At 37.9% G+C, this 21,322-nt stretch overlaps 1 protein-coding gene across 2 annotated transcripts in view; it reads right to left on the minus strand.

Annotated features, from left to right (window-relative positions):
- Nucleotides 1–21,322, minus strand: part of CTNNA2 (catenin alpha 2) — a 478,603-nt gene that overhangs the window by 50,506 nt on the left and 406,775 nt on the right. For both annotated transcript variants that reach the window (XM_066548773.1, XM_066548774.1), the window contains 3 exons: nt 13,588–13,680; nt 13,157–13,313; nt 10,043–10,243 (listed from right to left, as the gene is read on the minus strand). In XM_066548773.1, coding sequence (XP_066404870.1) covers nt 10,043–10,243; nt 13,157–13,313; nt 13,588–13,680 — 451 coding nt within the window. The remainder of the gene's footprint in view (nt 1–10,042; nt 10,244–13,156; nt 13,314–13,587; nt 13,681–21,322) is intronic.

Consider the following 21,322-nt stretch of genomic DNA (forward strand, 5'->3'; position numbering starts at 1 on the left):
CAAGATTAAATGAATGCCTTGCTGATTTATTGTACTTTTATGGCCTTATTATTTAGGAACTTGAATTCCTCAGAATCTTAAGTAGATGTGAATGTTCAGAAATGTGGAAAGGGATAATTAAGACACAAAAAAAAGCAATAAAGGTCAAGGACCCTTCAGGTGCACAGTTTCTAATTCTTAGTAGCATCAATGGGAGTGAGGAAATTTGTCTGGTTTTGTCTCACATCATACAACTGAAAGTTTTAAATCTTCCCTTATACCAGGCAGAGAACAGTAGATGCTTCCATGAGAAAATTAATCACACCTATCCTACTTTAAAGACTCAGGTTCACCTGGATAAAATTCTGATTTTCCTCTGCCACTGAACAGAGAGGGAGGTGTTTGGCTTAGATCAGATTTCTGATTTAGACAACCAAGTTTAGGCATAAATCACCAAATCCTGGCACACTTTTGGCTCTAAATCAGGCTGAGCACAACGTGGCTCCTTTCCATCCCAACCTCACTGGAACTGAAGGGTTCCCAGGGGTATCATCTTTGGGGTATCATCTTTGAGGCATTCTTCTGGCCAGCTGACAATTTTTGAGAAGCGCCAGCAGAGCTATTTCTTAGAGCTTCATTTTGAAAAGACGAGCACCTACCTGAGATTTTTATAATCCAGGGATTTGGATCCAAGGGAAGCACCCTTCTCAAAGACCAGGGATTGTTCCCTAGAGCCAGAATGTCCTCAGACAAATCAGATATTTGAGCAGCAGAGAAATGACTGCTCTCTGTACCCACTGCACCATCTTTGCCCTCTGGCTGGCCCTCATACCTCTGTATTTGCTTAAGCATTTCTATCCATCCTTAACAAAACTGATTTTCCCTATGCCATGTTGATAGAGACACATCATTTAAGGTGCCAATCACATTATTTATGTAACCCTCGAATGGCTTTAAAAATCCGGTCACTTGTGGGTAAGATTATTCAAGAATGACATGGCAGTCTAAAGGTTTGCTAAAAGTTTCAGGATCCCTGAAAATGTCTGTGCTTCTCCTAAACATCATAGTTGTTTGTGTCACATAAATCAAAAACATTATCTAGAATGACAGGCAGGATTTATAACTTAAAATTATCAAGGGAGACTAAAAAGAAAGAAAAACTATGAATGATCCATTACACTACAAAAAAAAAAAAAATGCTCTCTTAGAAAAAAAGCTCAGCCATTATCCAGATTTAAGAGGTTTTAGTATTAAAAATTCACAAAGTTACAGCTTAAAAATTTCAGAGCACTGGATGAAATTTCTTCTGTTGGTTTTTGTGTTTGTGTGGTTTGTTTTTTGCTTTCTTTTTGTTTTGTTTTAATTTTTTAATATACTTAAATGAAGAAAGAATGCAGTCTAACTGGGAACTTCAAGTATTTAAAACAGGTACTTAAAAGATCATTCCCAAGGGATATTTGACATTGTCTGTAAAAGACAGCACAGTTTCTCTGTTTCTTTTGACAGATGAATAAGGAATGAAAAATGATACCTTATTTAGCTCAAAGTGTTTGTCAAAGTCTGTTTCTAAAAGAACTGTACATTCCTTATCAGAAGATTCTAAATACTTCACAGAATGTTTTCAAGTCCTGGTCTCATATAATTCACATTTCAGTCATGACTATTATGTTGCTAATTAAAAAGAAAAAGCTTTATAAAAGTCTAATGAAACATTACATAAAATATCAACGTTTGGGTTGGAAAAGATCCCTCAGATCACGGAGTCCAACCATTAACCCAGCCCAAGGCCACCACTGACCCATGTCCCCAAGTGCCACATCCACATGTCTTTTAAACCCCTCCAGGGATGGGGACTCCAACACTGCCCTGGGCAGCTGTGCCAGGGCTGGACAAGCCTTTGGGTGAAGAAAACTTCCCTGATATCCAACCTAAACCTCCCTGGCCCAGCTGAGGCTGTGTCCCCTTGTCCTGTCCCTGTTCCCTGGAGCAGAGCCCGACCCCCCGGCTGTCCCCTCCTGTCAGGAGCTGTGCAGAGCCACAAGGGCCCCCCTGAGCCTCCTTTGCTCCAGGCTGAGCCCCTGCCCAGCTCCCTCAGCCTCTCCTGGGGCTCCAGACCCTTCCCCAGCTCTGTTTTGAGTATCAAACCCTGTGTGTTTCACACTGGTGAAATGGTTAAAAGTCAGCAATAAAATAATGAATAATGAATAATGACTATCCACACCCTACAGCAGTTTGCAGTGAACACAAGACTTTCAGGAAGAATCAGCCTTCACTGCCAAACACTGGTCTAGCCACAGGCCATAAAAACAAAATTCTCAAGGCTTCCTTGAATTTATGGCCAAGCCCTGACCCTTTGGCCCACTTGTGTTAAGTCTTCTGGAACTTCCCAGAAGGCTCCAACTTTATCTGTGGGTTTATGCACCCCAGCAGATTGATGTGGGAATGGAAGAAATGGATTTGCTCATGTGCAGCCCAGGTGAGACGGACACTACAGAAATCAATGGCATGCCTGGAGCTATGGTACCAAGCGTTGGGAGACAGGGACACACAAACTAGAGGGAAAAACTCACCTTCAAGCTTTGTTCTGACTGAACTGCATTGACAGAAAGATAAATGTCAGCTAAGTGCTGTTTGCATCCTGGCCACCACAGGAGCAAAACCACTGATTAAGGACAGGTCCAGCCCAAAGTGGACAGAGGAGGGTAGCAAATGTGTCTCACCAGCTTCAGCTGTCTCTCTCTCCCCTCTACCTGTGCAAGATTCCACACGGTGAGCACCCCCAAAATATTATTCCTGCCAAACAGAACCCTTCAGGGTAATATTTCAAATGAAAGCAAGCTCTTCAGAAGATTCCCTCAAGAAAGCATTCTCATGCTGTTGGGCACCAAGTAGGTTATGTAAAAAGCAAACCACCCTCCCTGGCTCAGCTAGATGTTTGTGTGTATCAATATGTAGGTGTGTGTAGGCAAGGAGATGCAAGGAATACCAGGGCTTTTATTTTAAAACATTATTGTACAGTTCACACTTGCATTCACAAAACATTCTGCTGGGGTTGGTGGATGAATATTGACTCCATTTCTCTGCCTATATTTTGTAGACCTGGTAAATTTCTTCCTACTTCTGCCACCACCCTCCTTATTTTAAAAATGGCTTCTAAGAGCACGAAATATTTTTGAGAGAAGATTTGAACAGTGACTAAATAATACTGGTTTGTGAAAATGGACATTTCTATTATATTAACCCACTATTCACTATACAAGGTGTCTAGCACATCCAAAATAGATGACTCTGGTATTTTTTAAACTCTCACTGAGTTAATTCACAGCTAAATCTTGAATTTTCTTTGATTATATAATCCTTATCTTGACCTTCTTGCATTTCTGGAAGATCTTTAGGTGGTGGAGAACAAAGTGGGAATATCTCCTTGGGGTTTTCAGTGAATGTCCTCCTATAAGTACAGCCTAACATCTTCAGCACTGATGTGAAGCTGTTGAGCATGGAGAAAATATGATTTCTCAGCTGCCCTTTACAATGCCATTGTTTTTCTGAGATAATGAAGTAGCTCAGAACCTTTCTGTCCATGCAGATAATATAGATTTAAATGTTCCATTGACCTAGAGATATTAACTAAAAATAACTTGTAGTCTTGTCTTTCTCTCCCAAGCAGCCCAAACAGCATTTTCCTTTTGGCACCACTATTCACCTGGTAATGCATGCACTGTACACCAACCATGGTGCTGGCCCTGAAGTGACACAAGATTTCCTTTTCTGCTTGCTGAGAAATGATCCCTTGTGCTTTGCCTTGTCACCAGCTCTCAATCCATCAAAGGCTTTAACACTCACCCCATGGTTACCTGGTTGCCAAACAGCTGTGGGTGGAGCATGTTAGGAAAAGCCTTTGAAAATCTACATCAATTATGTTATATTCTCCTTTAGCACTCTATTCCATTTTTAAAAGTGGAGAGAAGAAGAACTAGCATTTCAGCTTTGAGCTACAGTGGTGATTTATTCACCTCTTATGTCTCATTTAATTGCTTTATAATGCATTTTATATGATTTGTTAGTGTAATCCTCTGTATATTGTTCAGAGTTTCTCTGGTTAAAAGTTATTTGGATCAAACCAACAATCTTGGGTGCTCTCTGGTCCTTTTGTAAAGTACCTTTTCTTTAATAATGCATTACATTTTTCTTTTGTTGGTGGCACCCTGACCTTTGCATTTCAGTTTGGGAAAACTTTAAAGAAAATGCTACAATACTTTGCAGAATAAAAGTCATAATTTGATCAGAACTCCTGGATAAATGATTCCATGTACTCAGGATGATGGTACCCGTAAGTTTTACTATAACTACCTGAACTCCCATAAAACATGAATTTAACATCATTTATTTTTTAAATAGGCTCCATTTCACATCTTTTAGCTCTCCCTCAGATTCAATATGGGTTTTTTTTTGATTAGAGCTATGCTTAAATTCATCTTCTTGCTTCTACATTTTGTTTCCCTTCATATCACTGCTGAAAAATCCATCTTTCCCACATTTTTAGTATTAGGTTTGATAACATCATTGAGCTGCCTTTTGCTAGTGATAAATATCTTTAAAGTTTGCCCTACTCACACTGATAAAACTCTCACAGGCTTATTGCTGAATTGCCAGTAGTGCTGATTTTCAACTTCAGTCCATTCTGATAAAGACAAAATAAACCACAATTGTGTCAAAACAGAAGTCGGAGTGACCTACTTAAAACCAGTGATTACAAAGTTACTGGGATATTTTTAAAACATGCTAAAAGCTGAAACTCCAATTTCTGGTGTGAATCAGACGATTTCAAATTTCCAGTGTCCTTCACAGGAGTAACCCAAGTAGAAAAACAACAACAAAATGTTGGGAAGTTTTCACAGCCTTTCCCAGGCAGTCCTGGTCCTACTTGTTCTGCTCTTATCCCTTTCATTTCCCATTCACTTACTTTCATCATAACCCTGCAATTTCTAATCCAGTTTTCCCAGCTTAAATCCAACTCTCGGCCTTTAAATAATGTCACGGCTTTTTCTCCTTCCTGACCCTGAAAAATCTTGGAAAACAGGATTTGGTCTCATTGCCTGTTCCTTGATTTCTTTCTTGGGACAATTATTTTTATTTGTTTAGAAGCACAGGCTTCTTGCCTTCAGTTTTTACAGATTTTGAAGTAACTGCTCAGCACACTTCAGTCTCCTCCTTGGGGAAGGCAATGGGAAAGTCTCAGCTGGCCTTGGTCACTCTGGGTACTGAGCAGGATGAAGAACCTCAATATTCAAACCAATTCTGAGCAGAATTATATAATTGTAATTCTGCTCTGTTTCCTCTTACTTCCTTGCCTTTCCTTTTGCCTTTATCCTTGCTTTTAACTTTTGCTTTCTTCTCTTTTCCTTTCCACCCTTCTCTCCTTTTTCCCCTCCATGGACAACTTGTAACAGGATGATTTCACAGCTTTCCACAAATCTGAATACCAATATAGCACTTAACAGAGGCACCCTAAAATAACTCAAACAAAAAAACCCCACAGAGAAACAACCAAAATCCACCTCAAAGCCATTCAACAACAACAAAAAAATTTGAACCTTGAAGCTCTGGTTTACTCCTGCACGAGTAACATCCAGTAAAATCTGTGAGTTTGGTGTTCCTAGTGAGCCCCATGGACTCTGTGGTTTTATAGATTTCATCTTGGATTTATAAGAAAATCAGCAAGCAAAAGTGAAGTTTTTGTTATGGTTTTTAGAGGAAAATAAAAGTTCTCTATTTTAAAAGGACTTTAACCAGTCTGTCACTCCCTAAAACTGCTGCCAGAGAAAAGAATCCAGCCTCTGTCAAGGACTTGGCTTTAAAGGCAGTTAGACAGGCGCAGGCAACAAAGCACTGAAACACTAAAAACTCCACCCCATATATTCCAATGGCTGTAAATTAAAGCAACAAATAATAAACCTTGGAGGTGAGACTGGTTATTGAAGCAATGTTTGCAGTTTCCATTTCTCAGAAAGTATCAATATCATTTTCGTGAGAGATTAATATTCTCCCCCCAAATAACAGACAAAAAACCAAAAAAAAAAAACCCAAAAAAAACCAAACAAACAAAAAAAAAAACAAAAACAAAAACCTCAAACCAAACCATTAGCAAGGTGCTTGTCTTTCCAAAACACTATATCCATATTTCTCCACTGTGGTTCCAACCCAATACTCACAGATCACAGTGAAATCTGTGGAAGAAGAGGCTTAACAGAGGTTTTCCTTTTCTGAGTGGACAATTAAAAGAAAATAATAATTATAAAAGAAAAGTAATCTGCTTATTTTTTTTCCATCATCATTTAACTAAATTTTTCCCAGCTTCCAAAAGCACTTCATTTAAAATTAAGGTCAGTTAAAAAATAAAAAACAAACAAACAAAAAAAAGGAAAGAATAAAGATGAAAACAGTGAGATGTTCATGATTGTACTTCTCATAAAGATTTTGATGTGCACATGTGTGGGTGGAACCTGAATCCAAATCAATCCCAATCAATCACTGTGGTATTCACGTGCCTTCTGAACAGAGAGAAGCTGTGAGAGAAGCAGAGAAAAGAATGATCAAAGCAATTCTTATCTCATTTGCTGCTCCTGTGTTTGTGCTCATGTGGAATGTGTTCTGGAGATTGTTTACCCAAGGATTGCTTGATTGGATTCTGGTGCAATTGTTTATCTTAATTAGCCTATCAAGCTGTGTCCTGATTGTCAGGAGACAGTCACGAGTTTTCTTTTAGTATTCTTTAGTATTATTTGCACTATGGTATAATATAGTATAATAAAGTAATTAATTAGCCTTCTGATATCATGGAGTTCTGTGCATCATTCCTCCCTGCCTTGGGGGATCCTGGTATATCTGATAAATCAATTCCTAAGCGTTCAATAAATCTGGGCAGGAACTCGAGGTGGGGAATTGAAAGAATATTGCAATAAATGTATGGATCCACAGGTACCCAGATCAGGGAATTACTGAGCTTGGAAAATTCCTCTCAGACCATCGAGTCCAAGCATTCCCCCAGCACCACTGTGCTCACTGTACTCTGTCCCCAAGTGCCACATCCACAGGGTTTTGAACGCTTCGAGGATGGTGATTCCAGAATGGCACTGGGGGACTAAATTCAATTTTAACCACTTTATTCTAAGGCGATGAAATGACTCAGTAAATTCTACTCTTAATCATACAGAAATCATCATCAATGCCTTTGTAAATGGCCTGAAAAGCTGCAGATAGAAATTGTGCTCTAATATTAATGATCCACATTCACAACTGGCAGAAATTGTTTAAGCTTCGTCAGCTTCATTGAATTTGGCCATTCTGTCCCCTGAACTGCTGCTACACAATTTGTACATGATACAAAGTTCTTGATATTGTAAACATAATATTTTAATTTTTTTTAAATACTCACAAGTTTATTTACACTTCATAGAATAAAAAAAAATAATAAAAACTTTGACTTGGAAGAACAAGGACTTGTTCTTAACTATTGAATCCCAACAAAAACACATTGATGCTGTCAAGATGCACTCAGTCCAGAGTTTATAGCACTTAGCTATAATTCAAATTATATGAAAAAGTGAATTAAAAATGGAATATAAGTATTTTTGGTGCATATTATTGATCTATATAATGGCACTTTATACCTGCCCATTAAAAATTTTTAATAAGAAAATTTATAGAATGTTGGGTCACAAATTTTAGCTAAATATAAAGCTCAGACATACATTTTGTTTTGTTTAATAAAGAAATCTTGATGGTAGGAAGAATTCTTCATAGCTCCTCTTCCACCAAAAGACAGCTTTAACAGAAGAGTGCAACAAAATATTTTACCATGTCAAACTGGCAAGATTATTTTCCTTCTGTGAATTCATAAAACCAGCTCATAAACTTTTAAAAAGGAGCTAAATTTATGGTACTTATTCCACTGATCTCTTGTTGGGTAGTAAAAATAGGCTGACATTAAGCTGGGGGCTACAATACCACAAGTAATATTTAATCATCCCCAAATCAGTTTTTAGCTTGTTTTGTTGATTCCTGTTCTCAAAGTGAACACAGAGACTGCAGAGCTAGAACAGCTTTTGCTTTTCCATCTCACAGGGCAGTTCCTGGGCTTTTGGTCCAAAAGTCACACCTAAAGTGTCCTGAACTGGTGCAATTGTCATTTGTTCCTTCTAAAATAATCTAAAATAATCAACCTCAGATGAACAAGTGCAGAGAGGCAGGGGAGGATGAGCTCAGACACTTCCAGACACCCACAATTCGTGCACCTCTATCCCACCAGGGCACCTGATCGGTGTGTGGCGACCCAGACTGTGAAGTCAATGAAATCTGGAGCATGATTTACCCAAAAACCAGCCAAACCCACTGCTTTCAGATGAGAGCACTTGGCAGCACTGCCTGCACTGAATTACTGAGAGCACTGATATAAAGGGCTTTGAAATGATCAGCACAGACCTAATCACATACACTGAGATGAATCCAATCCCTGCTCTGGCAAGGCAAAAACAGATTGAAAAAAGAAAAAAGAATATTTCTTCTGGCTCTATCAATCTTGCAGACTTTTCTACTTTTATATCATCTATGTATTTTTATACAATCTAGCAGAATTTTCAATTTTTCAATAAGGTGGTGCATTTTCAGTTGCTTATATGTATTTTTCAATGAAAAGTTGTTTTGTTTAGCAACAGTTCAGTCATCAAGAAGTACATTCACCCGCACAGACCAAAGAGTAATGTTTGCAGTGATTTTCTGGAGATGTATAACACATAATCAATCAACTCAGAAGAAAAGGCTGTGTATTATTTATTCAAATCATAGAAACTTTGATGTAGTGGCCTAGTCTTGATGTGTTCCTGAATTTCTTCTCCTATATGGCTCCTGTCAGTATGACTTCTGCAACACCACTGAGTAGAAAACAAAAACCACACTCCCAGCCATGAATGTATTTGTATCTTATTTTCAAGAACAGATCTCAGAGAACCACCTAAAATTTTAAATGAGTAAATAAGAGTATCTCAATAATTCTTTCAGCATTGCACCAAACTCACCTGTCGCTATAGGACATGAAATAAAACAATGTGGTCACACAGCTTTCTCAAGGTAAAAAAGAGAGTTTTTAATTTTTGCCTCTAATATTTATAGATTTTTAAAAGTGACAGTAGATTGGAGGGTGAAAGTGCCACCTCTCCAGTGACACTGGACAAACTAACAGTCTATTAAATTTCACTTCTTCCATAAAAGAACTTAAAACAATAGGTTATTTACATAAAGTGTGTGAGAAAGTTTGTTACAAGAATGTAAACACTACAAAGCTTAGAAAAACTTAAAAAAACAGGGTGACACGTTGAGAAGGATGAAAGTTTCACAAAAAAAGTCTTACAGATATGTATGCTTGGCGGAAAGATTTTTGAATGTAGAGTCTGAAGAAGGAATAGAGATGGAAGCAAGTTTTGATAGAGAAGAAAAGAATTGCTGAGCCAGTCTCACTGGATAACCAAGGAGGCAAAGGGTGTGTGAGTTACAAGGGGTTTTATGGCTTAGAGCAAAGGATAAACCCACCTCAAACAAGAAGATGTTGTTACCAAGCAGAAAGAGAGCACAGGCAAACAAGCCTGCAGATGTTGCAAGTAGAAAAAAAATCTCAGACTTTTCAACTGCAAGAAAACTGAAAAACAACTTCTGGCTGAAACTGTAATGCACTAACTTATAGTGATTGGAGAACAGTAACATGAATATGGTAATGACAGTAGTTATGATGGGCTAGAGATAAAAGTTAAGGTACAGATTGGTTCTACTGTATGAAGATGCTCAGCAAAGGAAAGTCTATAATGCAACGTAACCAAAAGAAAAGTCTATAATGCATTGTGACCTAAACTCAGGGTCTCCAGGCCTGGCTGCAGCTGGAGCTGACAGCTGTAGGCACAGGCTCTGTCACCCACAGCCCTGGACTGCTGTGACACCTTGGATGGGATAAACTGCATTTTGGAGAGCTGCCTGGAGTCCTGCATCCCTCTTCTTAGCTCTTACAGACACTCACCTGTTTCAGAGAGCAGTTTGGTAGCTTCCAGCACCTTCTCAGTGTACACCCCAGTCTCATAGTTCTCCATCTCAGCGTTGATGATGTGGATGACTCTGGCTGCGCGGCCCCGGATGGCGCCCGCGGTCCTGTCCAGCGTGTCCACGTCCCCCTCTTGCAGGGCAATCACACACTTGTTCACATCTTCCAGGATGTGGTTTTCTGGAATTCAAGTTAAAAATACACCTGGTTTGATTGCACTCTTCCTCACAGCAAAGCTTACTCATTTGGGCAAATGTCACTATATTAAAAAATGGATATCTACCTTTATCCAGGCTGGAAAACAAAAGCTCTTCTGTGATATTGTCACATAACAGTAAAAATCTGTGTGACATTTAGCTTTAGTAGGGACTGGGCTACATCATCCTACCTCTGCTGTGTGTCCCAACCTGTAATTCCTTTAAAACCACTCACATTAATTTCAAACATCACACTGAATTTTATCATAATGAAATTGTAATTAAAATGAATGCAAAATAGAAAGCAGTCAAATATTTTGTAGATTCTCTAATAAACAGCTGAGCAATTTTCTGAAGGTGAATTTACACTCTCCCATAAATGTTTATTACATTTGGCAGATTTTTGCCTAAGTAAGTCAGGAAAAAAAAAAATCACATTGAAAAGAAAACAGCAAATGGCCTTTGTAGATAGCACAAAATCTGGGCATGGGCAGTTCATCTCCCTCACTCCATCTCTGCCAGAGAATAAACTGGGAATTTCTAATGACACACCCTTATAATTATGTGTGACTTTGCATAATCTGAAGCAAGAGATGACAACAGTGACTCTGCTCAGAGGAGGTGATATCAAGCACTTTAATTGGATTCTTGGGACATGCATTGTTATTTTTCTGGCTCTGGATCAGGCCATCTCCTCTCATGTGCTACAGCATCAGAATTTATGTAGTATTCTCACATACAAATTATGTGAAAGCATGAAGACTCTGACTAGGTCAGGCATTATTCTCTGAAGTCAACAGAGTCAAAAATAATTTTACTAAGACCAAGATTGAATTTCGTATTTGACTAAACTCAGTCTGAGAAACTCAGTGACTCTAAACAGCAACTTGAATTTTTGCTAGAGACACCTCTGAACTGAAAAGGAAATGCTGTTCTTTGTAGTAGTAGGAGTAAAACAGAATTAATCAGTTCACCAACTGTTTTTTGTTAATTATCCTTTGCCACTAGAAAGAATGACCCACTAATCTTCACAGTTAAAAATTCTGAGGTTGGATCATTTGAGGGTTTCAGAAATGTTTTACATGATGTCACATTTTACACTGCAACAACTTTGGATGGAAACTGAAAGTCCCCTGAGCTGTGAATTTGAATAACTTGCAAGGCAAAATTCTTTGTTTCAAACACTCCCTACTCAGAATAAAAAAGCAGTGCTTTGCTAAAATTTTTCTTTGCTGTTTCCATTTCCCCATCCCCAATTTGCTTTTACTGTGGCACAAACAAATTTTGCCCAACAAGAGGCAATATATGAATTTGGACAGTGCATATGGAATATGAAATAACTTCTTAAAATTGTGGTCAGCTTTCTTCTGGTAGCCACCACATTATTAAAACATACCATCAAATGTGACAGTCAATATGAAGAGGAGGAGGTGTCATTTTAGGAGGTACTTTTAACCAGATAGTGGCATTTTGACTGCTTCACTGGTTTAACATCCAAAAATAAAAGTACTCTGTGTAAGCTGAGGCTTCCAAGCTTTACAGCAGGAGCAACAGGATGTCTGTTTCCTCATGTTTAACAGAGATGTCTGTGCAGAGAATTAGGAAAAAGGAATCTAAACTTTACAGAAATAATAATTCTCAACTGCCTTGGAAAGTTTGGATCTAAGGCAAAACTCTGTTTGAGGGAATTAAGATTTGAGAAAAAGAAATTAAAAAGCTCATCATCCATTTAAATTATTTCTGGTTTATGGACACAAGCACTTGAAGTAAGCAAAGTCCTCAAACAAAGAAGAAAATAACCATTGGAGCCAGATTTCCAACTCTGGCACATGGCTGGGTCTGCAGTTTACAGCCTGGTCATCCCTTTCTCTCTGAACTAGTTCTGCCAGAAAGTGTTTGTCAGCTTCAAATCTCAAATAAAAATCAATGTGCTCCCATATTCTGAAGTGCCCTACTGTTCAGAGAGCTCATTTTCATTTTCTTGCAATGGCTTGCAGGAAACACTTGCAGGGCTGTTGAACAGAGGAGTGTAATTAACTAAACCAAATCATTTCCCTGTTAATAAGGGGAGCAGGACACAACCAAACAAGAGGGCAAAAAAAGAAATGAAAGGATTCTTTTAAATGATAAATAATTCTTTTCTTTCAATATTTTTTCTCATAAACTTCTTTTGGAAAGTTTAAGAAATATCAAGGAAAATAACATTTCGGCCAGACTGTCCCATGAAGTTTGGCTCTTCTGAGACATTTGAGTAAGCAAAGCCCTCTTGGCACACTCTATGTCCTTACTCACAACACTGAAATTCACCCTTCTAAGCAAAAAAAGAAAATGAGTTTTCTGCAGCAGAAATTAACCCAAGCCATGCACCGCTTTGCAACTACAGCATTCACTGGGTATGATCAAATTATAAAAATCCACTCTGCCACAAGCTGGAGCACTTCAGCAGGAGGATGGGAAAGACTGTGACCCAGGATCAGATCCAGGATCAGTCCTTCTCTTCTCCATCCCTTCTTTACCCTCCCTACCCAAACCATCCTGTGATTCTGTAAAGTCCACCTTTCACACAATTGCACAAGGATTCCAACAATTTCTACAAATACTCTCAGCCTGTAACAGGTCTAGAACACATTTTTAGAAAGTAGGCAAAATCCTACTTTGTGCCTGAGTTGGAACAAACATTCTCTAGGAACAGAAGCACAAATAGGTGCTATTTTCTGGGAGGTGAAGCTGGATTGCTATCAGGGATTAATTAACACAGCATGGTTGGTCCTACTGAGTACACAAGTTCAGCATTCCAATACACACAGACTAATGGATTAATGATGCTTTAGTAATTATAGCTTTTATCTGCTCTGACTCAGTGCTTTAATCTAGCAGGATATTTTTGGAAAAGTACCTGAAACAGAGAGGAAATCATCCACTGAAGTGATGTCGTCGACAGCCTCAGTGAGAACTCGCACCTGTTTCTCCCACTGGTCCTTGAACACGTCCATGTTGTCCTGGGCTACTTTGCTCTGGGGTCTGGCAGCCAATGTCAGTGCAGCATTAATTACCTGTTAATCAAAGCCATTTGTTAGAGGAGGAGTGGTAATTTTATTCTATTTTATTTTTTTTTTCCAAGGGAAAGAGCACATAGCTTATGGACTGTGTTAAAAATACAGCATACAACGCATTTGATACGAAGGGTCTCAAAACATGGATGCATTTTTCACAGTTCATGGAATTCAGGCAACAATCTCATGACAAAGACAAGGCCATGCTCTTCTTCTAATGCTTTTAAGTGCTAAAAGACTTCTCAAATAGCTTTTAGCAGGAATCTTCACTCACCTGTGGGCACAGACTATCAATCTGTGTGGCTGCCATTCGGACTAACTTCACACCTTCCTCATTATTGGAGATTGAACAGGCCAGATTTGCAACCTGCAATGAAATCATGGAAACATCAGGATGAGAATCAAGTTTTAGGCAAGTGAGCCATTTTATACCTTTCTCTGTTCTTATTAAGCTTTGCCTGAAATGAAAGTTTTTTTACAAGAGGAATAATACATCTTCTGTGCTGGTGAACAGAAACCCATGTAGATGATTTCCTTACAAGCAAACTGAACTACTCATCTTCTTCAGATTTTTCTCAGAATCTTCCTTCACTGTCAAGTGTTTCAAATCCTTCTCTATAGCTCAAAAATTATCTGCTGAGAAGTTATATAGGGAATGCAGAACATCCAGATATTTATCTGTACATTTCCTCTTCTCAGTTTCTTTTTCCTCTTATGAACTACATTCATTATTAATAAAGGCAATCAGGCTCATCCATACACTCCAAGCTTGGCAAAAGGAAGGCTTTTTGATATCTTAACACATGGAATCATACTTTTCAACCCATAATCAAAACTGATAGTGGGCAGTTACATATCTCTCAAATATTTTCATTGTTTCTGATAGCTTTGTGCATATTAAAATAGTTTTAATTTTCATGTGGACTTCCTTATTTCTATGTGTTTGTCTGCCCTGCAGTAAAATATCCATTAGTTACAGTAAAGTCACTTAGAGATGTGAAATAACTGTTGAAACCTCTGTTCTGTAATATACATCTGAAGATCTCATTCAAAGATCTTTAAATCCACATTTACTTGCCATGGGACAGCTTTGGGAAGTCTGAGCCTCTATGACTGAAGGCTATTTAGATAAGATAAAGACTTGGAGAGACATCTGAATGAGACCTAGAAATCAGACCATGTCTCCAGACACAGCAGAGCTGCATCTCTGTGGCTTGGATTCAAGAGGGGGAGCATGTTCTCCCAGCTTTTCCAAAAAATCCATTCCCAAATCTTTGTGCCAACTCCATGAATGTGCCCTGGGTTTTCCAAACAGCAATTCCCAGTGCACATTGTGATATTTCAATCACTAAGGTACATTTTGGGATGGGGGAATACAGGATATTTTTTAATCATCCAAAATTATGGCTCTTTATTCTAATCTTCATTAAAACAAACTTATAAAATTTTAAATATGCTTCCTTGATATAATTCACTGTGCCTGAAGGCATAGCTATCAGTTGGAAATGATTCATGAATTAGTTCAAATGCCCCCATCTTCCCAATTTTCCTCCAGTCTCCCCTTGTGGTATTAATCTGTTCTCATCTGCAGTGCACATCCCTGCCCTAGCCCTGATCCATCTGTTCTGCATAGAACCTATTTCACTTCCAGTTCTGTGCAGCGTGGTTTGCATAAATCAGAGTGCCAAAGCCCAGGCAAGGAAAGAACCCAAGGCTTCAAAGAGTCTTGCAGGCATTTCCTAGTCAAGATTTTATCATAATGTTGTGATTTTTATTTTCATTTCATGATGAGACAAATGAGTTGGTCTGTTTGTTAACAGCCTTACAGCCCTCCTGTCAAAAACATTCTCCTGAGATGACATCTTCCAATTAATTTACCATTTTCTGTAGTCACTTCTTTGCACACATCAAACAAAACCCTTTCATCTTCACCAGAACCAACAGCTAAGCAGGATAATATTTAGAATTCATTAACATAAGTGGAAATTACAGACTTTAAAAACTAGTAAATGATATTAAGTTTAGCAAGAGCCACCTTCCTGTATTAGAACTAAGTGGCTTTTCAGACTGCCCTTACATTTTGTGATTAACACAATCAGAACTTGTCCCAAGGCTTCAGATGTACATTTACTTTTTTGCAGATAGAAATATGTGATGGAGGTTGCTGGGTGTCATGAAATGGCCATCAAACTCTAAAGCAGGTCTTTGAGTTCCTCTGGAAGGGAGCAATGCAGATATAACCAGCAAAAATAAAACTTATTTCTTCTCTGTGTCTGTTAATTACTCTTTAAATAGAATCTGATAGACAATATTTGGATCTTGCAAAGTGCTCTGTTTTTCCAAGAAAGATACAGACACAAGCAGAGAAATCTTTTTTCTCTTTTTTTGTAAAATAGAGTTCAGTACATTGTTTTGGGTGTTACTATCAACACAAGAGTACAAACATAATTATTGCTCCATTAAATATATATCAAAGAGCATTACAGTTGTCTGTTTAAAAGAAATAATGCTATACATCAAGTATAACCCTAAGTTTGATAGTTTCTGTGGTATTTTTCAAGCCTTGCATAAATCCAGCCCTGCATCATCAGCAGTCAGGCAGCAATATTATTGCACAATCCAGCAGGGAGTGTGCCAGCCTGCACCACAGCAAGATCTGATTATGTCAAATAAACACAGAGATAAGCAATTTCCACAATGGCAGATGCAATCTGGATAAAATTGAATTCAGCCCTACAAACCTATGACTTTACCCAAAACTTAATTTTTAAAAGATGGCAAGAAATAGCCTTACTTGCTCCAGCCTGAGTCTCAGTGCATAAGCATGGATCTGTGAAACAACACAAGCTTTAGGTGCTCACTCACCAGATACCTCACTTTTTAATTACTTTGATTGACTTTGTTATCAGATACACAGTCAAGTCACCATCAATTAATATTCTGGCCACAGCAAGGTCCACATGCCTGCTCTGACTTGATAGAAACCACAAGGTAATTCCCTCTGCTTAAGCTTATTATAAATTCAGCAACTTCAGATATTTTTCCTACCTAAAACTATGAATGAAAAATTTAATATACAATTGCACCCCACTTAGCTGACATTTCTGGATCAGGTGCCAGGCTGATCCCTTTGGACAATGGATAAAAAAGGGAGGGCCCTTCCAGGGGCTGTTCCAGGTGCCTGCTTGGCTCATGCTCCAGATGTGTCTGGTTTGTTACAGCTGCCCCTGGTGATAGTTGGAAAAGGTATTAGTGAAATAAAAGGTGTTTTACTGGTGCATTATAACTTGATTGGCATGGGTGTATTTAATGGAACATGTTTTGTGAAGAACAGAGACACTTTTGAGGGTGGGAATTTCCTTCATGTGCCACTCCCGGGCTGGATGGAGCAGAGAGCTTGGAAAGGAAAATAAAAAAGCTGTGTATTTAGTGCAGCTACCAATTTAGCAGGACTTTGATTTTAAGCCTTTACCTTTGCACTTCAAATGCTCTGTCTCCACCAAAGCATTGAAGGGGAAGTTTCCTGAGAGGCTATGGAAGCAACCAGGTAGTTAATTTATTTTTCTTTTCTTTTACTGTTTACTAAGTTCCTTGAGAGCACTGAACTCAGTGAGTGCCTAAACAGAATTTAGGATTGTATTGAGATCAATGTGAACTGTCTGAAGAGTGCTTATATCAAGGAACACATTTTAAATATCAAAATCAATGAACTGTGAATCATTCTCGAAAACACATGGAGAACTTAATAACAGTGAAACTGCTGTGTGGATGAACATTATTGTCCAGAATTTCAGGTCTGCTAAGCTGCCCTTTTACCATCAAAACAATTGCTGAACACCTTAAACCTGTCCTGCAAGAGCACAGAGAGGTAATGAGCAAGAAGATAAACAGCCAGCTCCAGTGATGCTGTATTTTTCTGTAATCACCAAATCCACTGAACCAATACTCAACCTGGGGATGTAAAAAAGCAGGAACCAACTCCTCCATATGAATTTCTATCAGTGGCACCGACAGCCCAAGATGCATTTCTGTACCTTGCCATTATATGTCTTAAATCATGCAAGGAGTTCCATTAGTTTTAGTTATTTAAAATACACACAGGACCAGTTCCTATAAAATCTATCTGTCTGTATTTTTTTTTTTTGTATTTCAGCCTCAGTTTCCTGCTAGATAGCAGATTAGGGTGGGGAATGACTTTGTTTCTAATGCAAATTTTTATTACTCTTTGTGGCAACCTTAGGAGAGGAAAATTTAATTTCTGCCACAAAATTGCACTTCAAACTACAAAAGCAATCAAGGATCTTTCATATCAATTGACTTCATTTTTACACTGATTAAAATCAGGTGTAGCTACCTTTTGTTGTGGTTTTAAATGAGACTATTTCCATTTTTTACTTGAGCCCTTTGTATTATTAAAGGTAACCATGACTATCAAGATATATTGTGCTCTTCTGACTACCAAAATCCATTGTCTTCTGTTTCAAAATTAAATTCAAAGATTTAACATGGCCATTTGGAATTCAACCTAAGTGAAAAGGTCCAAAAGAAAAATCTATTGCTTAGAGCAAAAATGTAAAAAAAGGGAGCAGTATAAGCTACAGCAAAAGAGCAATAGCAACACAAAAGCTGCAGAATATCCTATTTTTTAACATTTTCCTTATTCTTTTTTTCTCACCATAAATTGCTTAGAAGAAATAATACTGAAAAGGCTCTGCTCAGCTTCCCCAGCCATTTAACCATTTAAAGGTAGAGAATGGAATCTATTTCTATCTCAGTTTCTTAGTTTTCCACTTTTTTTTTTTAAATACTTAAGATTTCTTCTTAAATAGTTTTATTGACATTTTTCTATTTATGTGATTTATGTTTTCACTGTAATTAACTGGTGGAAGTAATAGGAAGAAAAACGTTTGCAAGAAATTATTCTTTATTTGGGAAAATGCAGAGTAATTTACACAAACCCAAGCCACTGGTAAACTGCTATGCCTACACCACACATTTGAGAGGCTGAAACTTTTTCAGTGATTCAGCTTGAGCTGAAGGTGGTTTAAGGCAGAGACTTCTGCAGTACTCACAGGGGACTAAAGCCAAGCAAATAATCAATTACCATGCTCAGCTGATGAGAGTAATTTGCTGAGCTGTGGTATCTAAACTATTTGTAATTATTTATCCATTCACTTAGTAATTTATCCAGATATTGCTTCAATCTCTGAATCCTTAAAAATTCTGACATATATTAATGGTGGTACCGCTGTAGGGAGCCCAGTGATATTCATGGAGCTACAAATAAGATATTTTTTTTTTTCTAAAGGAGAGCAGAGTTGAAGCCAAGCTACCCAAGATCTTCAACTTATTTATCCTTGCTGTACTCATTCAAGCATTCTATTATGAGCAAAACTCTATTTATCACTGGACAGGAAGTTTTTGCACACACACAAACAAGTGCCAAAAAAATCAAAATGTCACTGAGAGTGCACATTGCAGCAGATTCCTGTTCCTCACCATGCTCTGCAGTGCCAGCTCGTACTGCCATGGAAATATTGGACTGTGGCTTCTCCGTTCCAGCCCATTCCATATGGCATGGCGAGAACCTCATACTGGATAACATGGCCAATTTTCCCTCTTTTATATTAACCAGTCACTTTTCTACATAAGAGATGGATTTTTAAGTTCAGCTGTACATATATTTCACATCTATTAAATAATCTAACTGCATGCAAAGCAGTAAAAAAAGGCATTACTTTTATAAATTAATAATGACCTGAGTTTGATGTTTGCCTTGAAAATTTCTAGCACCAAACCCTGAGCATATTTACCATGCACTGCTCAGCCATTTACAATATGGATCTAAGGAGATTGGTACCAGCAGGATGTTAGAAAGCTACAGAGCACGTCAAGCACAACAGCTGAATGTTTTATTTCATGTCTTATGTGCTGCCCAGTGAACCTATGAAAACCTCTTTTCACTCTCAAAAGGTCAGCAGCATTTTCTCTCTGTACTTACTACAGGAATGAGGCTTTTCCACACACTCCAACTCCTTTCAGACTTGCTCTGTATCAGATTTAGTTGGAAGATCTTTAAAAGATTTTTGTTTTTGGTAATGTTCCAAGTACCTCAGACGTCAATGAATGCAGCAGGTCTGAGATTTCTGAAGGAAACCTAAGAGGCTTGGAAGCCTCATGTGTACAGAAAGCTTAACTCTAAATGAAAAGATCCTAATTTTAGACTATTTCAATGAAGTGTTATTAAATCATTCTGAACCTCCTTCATTTTCCCCAACCATTATGGTGCATGCACAATTATGGCCTATAGGATGGAATAAAAGGGAGATCTAAAATGAAGTACCTTGAAAAGTCCTTCTACTTAACTATTATCATAACTGAAAAGAAGCCAACATTGTCTCATGTTCAATTATAGAGCTGCTAGTGAAGAACAGAGGAAAAAGGTATCATATTATGTTTGATCTTTTACTTTTCATATCACAATAATAATGATTTCAGACATAAATAAAAAAAATGATAGAAGTAAATACCATCTCTTCTTTTCTTTCCTGTCTCTTTATATATGGAATTTGATCACAAAACTCTGTCTTCTTGAAACAGGGCAAGTTTTTACACCATATTGATGAGCCTCAAGTGTGAGAAATGTGCCTGATTGCAAACTCCTCACTGTGTCTAAAGAGCTTCTAGAAGAAGAGTGGGACAATCTCTGATTTTAAACCATCTTTCCAGGTCATTGTGATTTCTCATTGTGAATTCTCTATGGAAAACAGGAGAAAGCAAATTGATTAGAGAAAATAATCAGGTGATCTTCTCAGGGCGTTTCTCCAATTTAAACCTGAGAAAAATAATTCTGGAAATTACTTCAATTTCAGTTTTACAGGGTTTTTTGTTTGTTTGCTTTTCTTTTTCCATTTTATTCAGGGTTGAAGTTTTACTTTATTTTAATTTGTGAAATTATTCAAGCAATGCTGTTGGACACTTGCAGCGGACACTGCCCAGAACTATCAACTGCATTCTCAGCTGGAACCAATGGCCCTGACAGCAACTGCCCCAGCTCCTACCTGAAGATCCAATTAAAAATCCAGGCCCACATCTGTCAGAAGTTCTCTGTTCCACTAAATAGCTTGAAATTCAGGGACTTTAAAAAAGTGGATGTGGATGTTAATCCCCAGAGCTGAAACCAGCGGAAATTCTCTGTGCTGTGTCACCGTCACATTTTCTGAAAAATCCCCTGGCCCAGGATTTCTCTCCTGGGAAGCTGAGAAGCCTCTGACAAAAAGGAAAACAATTCTTATCTCATTTGTTTCTCCTGTGTTTTGCTGCTTTGGAATGTGGTTGGAGATTGTTTGTCCAACATGTGAATTGTTTTTACTTATTGGCCAATCAGGGTACAAGTTGTGTTGGACTCTGAAGAGAGACTCACAAGTTTTTGAGTAGGATCTTTTAACCTTCTGTCTGCATCCTTTCTCTATTCTTTAGTATAGCTTTCATATAATATAGTAACATAAAAGAATACATAATTATAAAACAATTAAATATTTTATAATATTTATAATTCATAATAAAAAGAAAAATAAATATATTTTAATAAATAAAATACAGTAACATAAAATAATATATAATAATAAAAATATAATAATATTCTTTAATATAATATAGTAACATAAAATAATAAATTTGCCTTCTAAGAACATGGAGTCAGATTCATCATTTCCTCCCTTTGATGGGGGTCTCGGAAAATACCACAGTGCTGTGCCTGAAAACTCCCTCAGGAATTATGGATGATGCTCCCTTGTTGTCCTGAGGATGTGTTTGTGAGCCATTCAGCTGGAATAGAACTAAATGAAAGAAGCAGTGGGGAGCCCAGAGATGAGGGCAGCAGGAAAGGGGTTCCCTCCTGAGGTTCACTCCCCCAGGAGCTGGGAAGGCAGCAGGGCACTCAGCTTCCTCCCTTCAATGATTTATTTTAACATAATTTCTGAAATTCCTCTCTATTCATGTGCACCCAC

The sequence above is a fragment of the Molothrus aeneus genome, chromosome 4 (assembly GCF_037042795.1).
Source record: "Molothrus aeneus isolate 106 chromosome 4, BPBGC_Maene_1.0, whole genome shotgun sequence".
In the NCBI taxonomy this organism is placed as follows: Eukaryota; Metazoa; Chordata; class Aves; order Passeriformes; family Icteridae; genus Molothrus; species Molothrus aeneus.